The sequence below is a fragment of the Vigna unguiculata genome, chromosome 6, assembly GCF_037176805.1.
Source record: "Vigna unguiculata cultivar grain cowpea cultivar isolate G323 ecotype 2 chromosome 6, ASM3717680v1, whole genome shotgun sequence".
Lineage (NCBI taxonomy): Eukaryota > Viridiplantae > Streptophyta > Magnoliopsida > Fabales > Fabaceae > Vigna > Vigna unguiculata.
This window is the reverse complement of record NC_140797.1, coordinates 19,606,190-19,618,007: the sequence shown is the minus strand read 5'-3', so window position 1 is coordinate 19,618,007 and position 11,818 is coordinate 19,606,190. Positions and strand designations below refer to the sequence as shown.

Below are 11,818 nucleotides of genomic sequence, written 5' to 3'. Positions count from 1 at the left end.
ACATGAGAATGCAAGATGCTATTATGAATTTAGAAATTATGCCAATGTAAAGGGCCACCCATATGAATGCATGGTAAACATTATGGAATGTGAAATGTGAAAGCAAGGTGTTATAAATATGAAAAGGTATGTATGTACGAAGTATCATTCATGAATGAAGACAAAATGTGTAATGCATGTTTGTGCCTTAAGAGGCATTTATTCACCTAATGTTGATGTGAATGTCACACATTTTGAAAGTGGTTTGCATGACATGCAATTAACTGATGCAATGAGATGCTCGCCTTAAGAGGTACTTATTTACATGATAAGTTACTAAAATTGTGATACACTAAAAACATGCATGGAATATAATTATTTGATGTAATTAGGTGCTTGTCTACACCTCAAGAGGTGTATTTATTTATATGACATGATGGTAAAATGGTCATGCACTCAATAAAAAACTAGAATGATATGCAACGTAAAAGACATGCCTAAGTCAAATGTAAAATGCAATGGATGCTTGCACCTCAAAAGGTGTTTATTCATACAATATGCTGATACAAGCATGACGAATTTGAAAATTAATTATACGATATCATGAATGTGCAGGTATAAAATGTAACATCCCTAAGGAATATTACGAATTTTTAATAAATAAAAATAGAAAAGAAAATTAGATACCACATTTAGTATAATAGCATTTTCCAAAAACACGGGAAATTTAATCAAAATTCTAACTGTAACATAATCCAAATGTTCACAATTATTCTATTACAAAATTTACCAAAGTTTCACAATTATTCTATTACAAAATTTACCAAAGTTCAAGATAATTAAAGTTACATCAAAATCTTAAAACAAAAGAAATGTTTTCAAAAGCCCAGGTAGACCCTGCTCTCCGCCTCTAGACATATCCTGGCCCACCTGTCACATCATCTGCTCCCGGATAACGAGTTATCCGATCATCGCCACACACATAGAGAAAGGGTGAGCTATGCACAATATATAAATAGATACATAAAATAAATATGCCACCCATCCCAAAATAGCATAACTAAAATCTCATGATTTTCAAAATACCCAACCATGACCTTATAGTCCCTCACGAGTCATTTATATGAACTAGGTCTTGGGACTTCTATATGCTCCCACGAAACTAACTCATTCATGGTCCAACCCTATAAGCCTATCCTGCTCATAGTCTTGCCCTACAGACTCCTCGTCTGTAGTAAATCATCCAAGTCTCCTCAACCTGGACCCTGGCACGCACGCAATCACCATACTATGGACTCCTCGCCCAATAGTAGCTGATGGGAACATAACAGTTCCTTGCCCATCGTGCGCCCGACACATGTAATCACCATACTAAGAACTCCTCGCCCAATAGTAGCCGACGGGAACTCAACCAGTTCCATGCCCATCATGTGTCCAACCACCAAGCACATCCCAGACCCCTATTGGACTTAGTCCTTCAAGCCCAAATACCACACCACATGCATATACTTCCTATACTTAGGATAAAGCAGCCAAATCACACACACAAGCATACACAAACATGGAATTTCGCATAAACTCGCTTAAGCTATGGACTCTTGCCCAAGCTAAGCCCTCAGCCTCGCTTAGGCTAATTCACCTCGCCTGAGCGAGTTTAAAACATCAACATCATCACGTTATCTCGCTTAGGCGAGATCCCCTCGCCTAGGCAAGATCATCTCTCGCCCAAACACCTAATTCAATCTCGCCTGGGCTACAATGCAAGCAAAACATCACACATGACCACGACATCTCGCTTAGGCGAGACCGTCTCGCTTGGGCGAGACCCTGGTTCGCTCAACACACAAAGCTCTTCGCTTGGACGAGGTTTCGCGCTCAGAACACTCAGGTCACATCGCGACCTCGCTTAGGCTAGTGTCTCTCGCCTGAGCGAGAGACCAAGTTGCTAAAAAACCGAGTCAGTCGCTTGGGCGAGATGCTCGACCCCTAAACCAGTAGTGAAACTCTACAACTCTCGCTTAGGCGAGAACGATCCGCTTGAGCGAGAATTGCAGTATTCCTCTCCTGGTCTTGTGCGAAACGACCCACAACCATACCAAAACATCATTCATACATTGCTCAGCACAACATAATGACCAGAAATCATCAGAACAGGTTATATATCACTCCTTTCAAATACCCCAACTCGAGATTGATTCAGCTCTAACCCTTCCATACCCAAAATCCTCATTCTCAAACCAATAACGCATAAAAGAGTTTTGCAAACAGCAATAACTAAGCCAATTCTTAATCACAGTGCATACAATCCAGAATTCATACCATACGAATTTCAATTGAGGTTATACTGAATCAGACCCATACACAATTCATGTAATTTACACACACAAAAGAGCAGCTCCCCTAACCTGGAATTCTAGATTAAAGATGAAAAGGATGAAGGACCCTTAGTTCACCAATGCTTTTGTTTCAGCCCCCTTGTACACATAAAACTTCTTCTCAATTCCTAATTTCGTTTTCCTCTCTAAATCAGGTTTCCACTTAAGGTTATTTACTTATTGGGTTAATATTGTTTTTCACAGCCCCTTTGGTTGCTCCTCAGGCTTTACCTTTTGCCCTTTCACCTCCACTCCAAACTAGAATTAGCAAAAATAAAGTCTACTTCACCTCTAACAAGGTTTGAACTTGTAACCTTCCACACATAAGGCCAAAGTACAACCACTATGCAAATTCACGTTTTGTGATAACCATTATAATCTTATGACTATATTATCACTCACCATTCACAATTACATCACCAAAACAAAATAATAATAAATAAAATGACACACAATTGGCATACATAGGACTTGAACCCAAGTCCTTTCACACACAACCAAGTACTCTCCACCATTTAAGCTAGTACTTTTCCACATCACATCAAACAATATTTAATGCCATAAAAGCTCTTTCTACCCGCATTTATTAATTAATTAATTTTCACGGGTCTTACAATTCCCCCACCTTTAAAAGTGTTCGTCCTCGAAAATAGGACTTACGAATAAAGAGGTGAGGATAAGACTTCCTCATGAGATCCTCTATCTCCCAAGTCATCTTTGTGTTGTCTCATCCTAGAGTACCTTCACCATCTTTAACTCCTTGCCTCTCAGTTGCTTGACTTGAGTATCCAATATGTGAACTAGTCTAACTGGCATAGTCAGATCCTCGCGTACTTGCACCTCATCTGACTCCAAAACATGATTTGGACTTGCAATGTATTTCCTCAATTGTGAGACGTGAAACACATTATGCAAGTTGGATAGGTGAGGTGGTAGAGCGATCTCATACGCCGTTGCTCCTATTCTCCGTGTAATCTGATAAGGCCTTAGAAATCTTGGAGTCAACTTCCTTGACTTAAGAACCCTTATGATACTTGTAATTGGAGTAACCCAGAGAAATACATGGTCTCCATCATCAAATTCAAGTAGCTGTCTCCTCTTATCAGCATAAGACTTTTGCCTAGTCTGAGTGGCTCGCATCCGATCGTGAATCAATTTAACCTTACTAGTCGTTTGTTATAGAAATTGAGGACCAAGCACAAAGGCTTTACCATCTTGATACCAGCACAAGGGAGTTCTACACCTTCTTCCGTACAATGCTTCATAGGGCGCCATACCAATACTGAAGTGGTAACTATTATTGTAGGTGAAATCCACCAAAGGTAGCACATCATTCCAGTTTCCCATGTGATCCAGCACACATCTTTAAGTCTTACAACCCAATTAATCAATTTTGCAGTCGTGTGTTAATGGACTGTTTAAGGCAATTAAGAAAGGTTGTAAGAGAAGAAATAGATCAAGACACAACAGTTTATACTGGTTTGATTCAAAAAGAATCTACGTCCAGTCTTCTCCTAAGTAAACCCACTTAGGAGGATTCCACTAACACAATAAAGATCCAAGAATTACAATAACATATATATAATTCTAGAACCTAAAAACCAAAGAACTTGATCTACCAATCAAGAACTCCTCCTAGAAGCGATGCATCCACGCAATTGCACCTATGCCTATACTTCACACAATGAAGCAACTATAATCAGAAAATCCAATAAAAAAGAATCAAGAAACAAATACACCTATTGTTGTGCAGATTTGTCAATTTGCTCCTAGATTCAAGCTAGACCCATCAAGGTAGAATCAACCACAATCCATTAGAGAATTACCTAATGGATTAATTTATGCAGAAATATGAAAAAAGGCACATTTTACTTCCTTTTTAGTGAACAAACATGCAGTAAATTCAAAATGTGGGAGTACTTCAACCAACAATTATACTTGATCACAATAGAAGAGGAACTGTTCACCTTGGCAATGCCTAAAATTTGACCTTTATTATAATCATCTCTTGTAACATGACCATTAATTGGCTTTGTAAGATATCCTGCAGAAGTTCTTCACATCTCCTTTCATGTGTCTTGAGCATCCATTATATAGAAGCGACATTGTTTTCCTTGCATCAAGACACACTTGAAACAAAGATTAAAGAGAAGATGCAAGTACCCAACTGAACTTGGGTCCTTTCATGTTAATGGTTTGAGGTGTTCCTTTAGGTACCCATGATGAAGGATTATCTTGTTTCTTTTAAAGATTATTGAATATGGTGTGAGTTGGTTAAGAAAGCTAAGTGAAATACCCACTGGACATTAAGATAGCAAGCTATCTAGATGTGAAGGTTCCTTTCACAAAGCTCAAGAGAAGAAGATGATGGATTGATTCAAAATAAAAAGGAAATGGAAAGCACATAAACCATAGAAAACCAAGAACAATTGAAGGAAGAAGAAAACATAAAATGGAAAGGAAAGAAATGGTAAAACTGTGAGAAGCATGCCACTACAAGGCTAGGCTAGAAGCCATGGCAACCTTGAAGATGAGTGGATGTGTGCCGCCACTTGCTATGTAAGATAAGGCTTAAAAGTATTCACTCCCTAGGGAGTAAACTCTCACAAATGGTTGAGACACAAGAGTGTTTTTACTTCAAAATGGTCAACCCTTTTACATGTCTAGGAGCACCCCTTATATAGAAGAGTTTAGGGGCCTCTAAGAAAATAAAAGATACCTAAGGATGTCTCTACAAAAACCTGAACCTATTGATAACGGTGTCGTTGACGCGATCAAATTAATACTACTAAACTATAGCAACTTCAGTATTGCCAAGATAGTAGTCAAGAAAATAGAAAGGGTAAAGTAACCCTAAGTCGTCTCCCAACGAACACTGAATTGATTTTTAACAAATTAGTTCTTATAAAACTATACAAATGAGTTAGTCAAATAAAATAAAAAATATAGGGGATTAAGATAAACAAAGATAGAAATAAAATTTAAAAGATAAAAAGAAATAAAAATAATAGTATAGAAAATAGATTGATTCCATTGCTTTTCTAAAATAGATTCATCCTTGGTTATCTAAAGATTATTGCTCAATTAATTATTGTTATAGATTTACAAATTAATCAATGTAAAGTCTCAATTAATTTGTTGGCATTCTAACTTTTAACCAAAGTACAGTCTCAATTAAAAGTGAGAACTTTTAGATTATCCATAGTAAATTGAACCAAAGTACAGTCTCAATCAAATTTTACTATGCCGAATCATGTCTATTCTTTTATCTTCTCACCAAATAAAAAGCTTAATTAATCAAAGTAAAGTCTCAATTAATTGTAGTTAGAGTAAATACCTTTAACCAAAGTAAAGTCTCAATTATTGGTAAAAACTCATTCAATCACATGAAAGTTTCAAAATAAAATCAAAGTAAAGTCTCAATTAGATTTAAAAACCCTTGAACTCATATGATCAACATGCAAATATAATTTTTACGTGATTCAAAGATAAAAGACATAGATGAATTAAAACCTCAACAATAATAAAAAGAACAAAGAAATTAATTAATCTAACCTCAGAATCCAATTAAGAAATTACAATGGAATCAACTCAAGAAGTTTAGCAATCCATGGAATACAAAAGAAGAATAGAGAGAAGAAAAGAGAGAGAAAGGAAACGAAATTAGGCACCTCTAAGGGTTCCGAAACTCCAAAGTCCCGAGCTTGTTTTCTTCTGCTTCTCCCTTAGTCTCTTTATATAGGAATTGGACTGGGCTTTTCTGTCGCTAAAATCTCTCAAATATCTTTTAAAATAAAAATAAAGATAAATATTTAAAAATATTTAGAGAGATATAAATTATTTGACAAATATGATTGGTTAATAATTTATGATATAATTAAATAAATTAATTATTTAAAGATATTTGATAAATTATCACCAAATAATATTTGTATTAATTTTCTAAATAAGCCATTTTTAATCATGTAGTCCAAATTTGCAGGAACATCCAAAAATATCAATATTTGCAGTTAAACCCCTCTAGTTTGACCAGTCTTTGACCATATTTGAATATTTGACCAGAGTTGACTGTTTGACCAGCTTTGACTTTGACTGTGCAATGATAGGATGACACGTGGCAGCTTATTCTCTCTCTCAAATTAGGGTTTTCATTTCTGTAGTAGGTTCGAGAATGACGGCTGCTGAACGTGGTGGCTCACGGTGGTTGCTACGGAGATGCTGCTGCATCGTTCTTCTTCTCTGATCTGATGTGCGGAGGTTCGAACATCTGCAGTCAAGGACGCGCATCCATGGCTAACGATGATTTGTGGTGGCTACAAGTCCGATCTGGTGGTTCTCGCATGGTGTAGATGCAGTGGTGGCTCGTCAAGCATGGCGGCTGGTGCACGTGGTTTGGAAGCTGTGTTCGCTGCTGTTTCGTGGTGGCGACAGCGTGAAGATGTAGAAACGGTGTTGTGCTCTCCATTTTTCGGTAAGGATTAAGTTGCGTCAATGGTGGACGACGCGGTGGTGCTTCTCAGTCCATGCTTACACGTGGAACTGCGGTGCAGATGGAGGCTCAAAATTCGCAGGGACGTTGCTGTTGTAATGGAGAAGATGGCGGAGCTGTGCTTCCATGGTGGTGCAAGTGCGAGCTGATGGAGGTGTTGGTGGCTCGTGGTGGTCAGAAAACTTGTTGCCGGCAAGGGTGGCGGCTGCCATGGTGATGGAAGGAGAGGAGAAAATTAGGGTTAAGGTTTCATGTGAGAGATGAAGGAGATGATGATGTGGCACGCCCCAATTGGTTCACATGCATGTGCAAGGATTATGCCCACGTGGCTTCTTCGGGTTGGTCAACTCAATTAGTGGAGGATTGCCACATGGCAGCATCTGGTTGAAATGAGTTTAAGTGGTAGGAGGGATGCAACTTAGTAGAAACTTGGGTGCAGAACAGATTTTTGGTGGTCCACTTTAGAAAGAGGGGAGTGTATAAGTAAAAACTGCGGTCCAGAAGTGATTTTTCCAGAATTTGCTAAATTTAGCCTTATTTAAAAGGTGTTATGTAACTTCAATCAATTTATTTTCCCACCTTGAATGAGCTTAATCTTAATTTCAGCTGCATCAACAAACGTTAAAATATCTAAAAATAATTTATACAACTAAAAATCACTTTTTAAGACATTTTTATCACACAATCTCAAACAGCCTAATCATTAGAATTATCAATTAAATCACTCTTTATGCACATAAATTCAATTAAATACCCATAATTAAACACTGAATGAGGGCAAAAATACGCACTCATCACCTAGCTTCTAGAAACTATGGTGTGTGCAAGGCTAATTTCGTTCTAGCACAAAAGGAGACAAAGAATGTGTCTCATATGTCTCCAAAAAGTGGCCAAAGTGTGTTAAAAACAAAGGTACATAGGTACACTTGTTTTATGCCTTTTACTTTATGCTTTATGCCTTTGCTTTACTCTCTCATCCACATCATTTGTGCTCCCCAATCACCATGCGCCACTTAGCATTGCTTTCTTAGTCCTAATTAACCTACAAAGCGAATAAACATAGATTAGCATGTTGGCTTAAGTCAAGTCAACTATAGTCAACAAGTCAAACCTAGTCAAAGGTCAACAAGTCAACTAAAGTTGATTCAACTAAGTCAACTTAGGGAATCAAAAATAACAAACACAAATGAAAGGGATGAAGGATTAGTGAACTTCCTTTCTAAACATACTTAGTCTTCTTAAGCATGTGCCTTCATCCTTGGTTGGGGTCAATCCTTCATACTTTGATAACGTTGTCGTCAAGCGATCAAATTAATACTACTTATCTATAACAACTTCAGTATTGTTAAGAAAGTAGTCAAAAGATTAGTATGGGTTAAGTCAACCCTAATTCGTCTCCCAACGAACACGGAATTGATTTTTAACAAGTTAGTTCTTGTAAAATCTATACAAAACGGTTAGTCAAATACAATAATAAAAATATGGGAGGATTAAGATAAAAAGATAAAATAAGATAGAAACAATAGTAAAGAAAAATAGATTGATTCCATTATTTTTTCAAAATAGATTCATCATCGGTTATCTAAAGATTATTGCTCAATTAATTATTGTTGTAGATTTACAAATTAATCAATGTAAAGTCTCAATTAATTTGTTGGCGTTCTCACTTTTAACCAAAGTACAGTCTCAATTAAAAGTAAGAACTTTTAGATTATCCATAGTAAATTCAACCAAAGTACAGTCTCAATCAAATTTACTGTGCCTAATCATGTCTATTCTTTTATCTCCTCACCAAATAAAAAGCTTAATTAATCAAAGTAATGTCTCAATTAATTGTAGTTAGAGTAAATACCTTTAATCAAAGTAAAGTCTCAATTATTGGTAAAAACTCATTTAATCACATGAAAGTTTCTAAATAAAATCAAAGTAAAGTCTCATTTAAATTTAAAAACCCTTGAACTCATATGATCAACATTCATATAGATTTAAAATCATTACTTTTTACATGATTCAAAGATAAAAGACATAGATGAAATTAAACCTCAACAATAATAAAAATAACAAAGAAATTATTTCATTCTAACCTCAGAATCCATAATGAAATTACAATGGAATCAACCCAAGAAATTTAAAACTCTATGAATGCAAAATAAAGAGAGAAGAATAGAGAGAAGAAAGAAATTAGGCCCCCCTAAGGGTTCCAAAACTCTGAAGTCCCGAGCTTGTTTTTCTACTTCTCCCTTGGTCTCTTTATATAAGAATTGGACTGGGCTTTTCTGTTGTTAAAACCTCTCAAATATCTTTTAAAATAAAGATAAAATAAATATTCAAAGATATTTGGAGAGATATAGACTATTTAACAAATATAGTTGGTTAATAATTTATGATATAATTAAATAAATTAATTATTTAAAGATATCTAATAAATTATCACCAAATAATATTTTTATTAATTTTCTAAACAGCCCATTTTCAATTCTGTAGTCCAATTTTGCTGGGAAATCCAAAAAGATGAATATTTGCACTTAAACCCCTCTTTTTTACCAGATTTGACTTTTTGACTAGATTTGACCAACTTTTGACTAGTTGACTATTTGACTGTCCATTGATAGGATGACACGTGGCAGCCTTCTCCTTCTCTCATATCAGAATTAGGGTTTCTGCCTCCGTGTTTCTCCTTCCTCCACCATGGATTGCGGCTGACGGTGGTGCTGCCATGCTTGCTGGTGCATTCGTGAATGAAGATGGTGTTTGCTGAAGATCGAACAGGTGCAGGGTGCGCAAGGATGGATTCGAGGCTGGTGCAGGTGCGTTGCAGATCTGTGATGGTCACGGTGGCGCGAGGCATCGCGCAGATCTGATTTGGCTCGCAGTTATTTTCTACAGGGACTCACGGTAGTGGTCCGTGACATGGCTGACGGCATTTTTCCGGCGAGGCTACGGTGCAGATGCGTGAACATGTGAGTGCGTCGCTGGTTTCGTTCTCCTTGTGAACTGCTCTTGTTTTCGCGTGGTCGCTGCTGTCGTGCGACGATGCTCGCGGTGGTCAGAGGAACTCGTGGTAGCTGCCGACGAGGGTGGAAGGCGGACGGTAGCTGAGTGCTGCTGTGGTGGCCGTGGCTGCTAGGGTTTCCAGGAGAAGAGGCTGGGGTTGAAGACAATGACGTGGCAGTGTCTAATTGGTGCATATGTGTTTCCAAGGATTAATGCCACATGTCAGCATATGGTTGGCCTGATTTGAAAGGTGGGGATTGCCACATGGCATAATCTGGTTGAGTGTAGTTTAAGTGGTAGGAGGGGTGCTACTTAGTAAAAACTGGGGTGCAAAATAGGTTTTTGGTGGTCCACTTTAGAAAGATGGGAGTGTATAAGTAAAAACTTGGGTGCAGAAGTGATTTTTCTAGAACTTGCTAATTTCAGCTTATTAAAAGGTCTTTTGTAATTTTAATCAATTTATTTTTCCACCTTTAAATAAGCTTAATCTTAACTTCAGTTGCATCAACAAACGTTAAAATATCCAAAAATAATTTATGTAGCTAAAAATCACTTTTTAAGACATTTTTATCACACAAGCTCAAACAGCCTAATTATCAGAATTATCAATTAAATCACTCTTTAAGCACATAAATTCAATTAAATACCCAGAATTAAACACTGAATGAGAGCAAAAATACGCACTCATCAGAAAGTACTTGACAAACATCTTCAAGTCTTAAATCATGCATACACCAAGAAAGATCATAACCAAGTTAAAATATGGAACTAATTAGCCAATATCATCCAATTCTCAAGTAGTAAAACTAGTAGCATAACACCTAGTGAAAAACACACTTTTAGTTCACCAAGGAGCAAGGTTGCTCTCGGTTTTTAGGCAAAAATTGGTGCAAAATTTTTTTCTTTCCACAACTAGTTTCATAAAATGGTGAGAAAGAGTTTTAGGTGGCTTGGACACTTAGTTCCTCAAGTTTTAGGCCAAAATCAATTTCATGGAGCATACATCAAGCAAGACATAAAGTGAAAGCAAGATTCAAATACCTGAAAAAAACAAGAATAAGAAAACTTCAAGTTAACATATGACTTAGGAACATTTAAAGACTCAACATGACATACACAAAGACACAAACATGTAGCTATCATGCATTTAAACTCATGGATTTGAGGCTCAAAGATTAAGCATCCAAAGACATGTTATCCAACCACATTTAGGAGCTTAAAGAGGTGCAAAAACCGTAGCTAAACTGCGACAACAAAACCTAAAAGCGCTGATTCACGTATTCTTGGCAGATCTGACCTTTGCTCACTAATTTTATCATAACTTTCTCCACAGAACTCCAAATGCGTTGGTTCTTTGTTTTTCCTAGAAATTAGACTCAAAGAGCTTTCTTTTGACACCAAAAATGTAATTTTTGGACCGCTGAGCAGGTGCAGTTTAATGTTTTAAAATTGTCACGTTTTCTGCCAGCACTATTTTTGTACGTCATGGAAGTGGATTTGAACCATAACAAGATAGCTACAACAAGATAAGGTTAGCACATGAAAAACACCATATTCAAGATAACCTAGGCTCTAGATACCAAACTATGAAGGATTATCTTTTTCCTTTTTAAGATTATTGAATATGGTGTGAGTTGATTAAGAAAGCTAAGTAAAATCCCCAGTGGACATTAAGATAGCAAGCTATCTAGATGTGAAGGTTCCTTTCACAAAGCTCAAGAAAAGAAGATGATGGATTTATTGAAACAAAAAGGAAATGGAAAGCACATAAACCATAGAAAACCAAGAACAATTAAAGGAAGAAGAAAACATAAAATGAAAAGGAAAGTAATGGTAAAAATGTGAGAAGCATGCCACTACAAGGCTAGGCTAGAAGCCATGGCAACCTTGAAGATGAGTGGATGTGTGCTGCCACTTGTTATGCAAGATCAATCTTAAAAGTATTCACTCCCTAGGGAGGAAACTTTCACAAATGGTTGAG

The 11,818-nt window shown here is 36.8% G+C and overlaps 1 protein-coding gene across 1 annotated transcript; it reads right to left on the bottom strand.

The window, feature by feature from the left end:
• Positions 1-2,552: 2,552 nt before the first annotated feature.
• Positions 2,553-3,494, bottom strand: LOC146885635 (uncharacterized). The gene is made up of 2 exons (XM_085675023.1): positions 3,096-3,494; positions 2,553-2,612 (listed from the first exon to the last, which is right to left on the bottom strand). Exons 1-2 carry the CDS (start codon positions 3,492-3,494, stop codon positions 2,553-2,555), a joined length of 459 nt encoding a protein of 152 aa, XP_085531149.1.
• Between the last annotated feature and the right edge of the window lie 8,324 nt (positions 3,495-11,818).

Bases quoted from the DNA above. Each gene is read 5' to 3' on its own strand.
- LOC146885635 (XM_085675023.1), bottom strand. From the start codon at position 3,494: ATGCGAGCCACTCAGACTAGGCAAAAGTCTTATGCTGATAAGAGGAGA. The intron at 2,613-3,095 runs GTACTCTAGGAT...TGCTAATTCTAG, and splicing joins AGGAGTTAAAGATGGTGAAG to TTTGGAGTGGAGGTGAAAGG.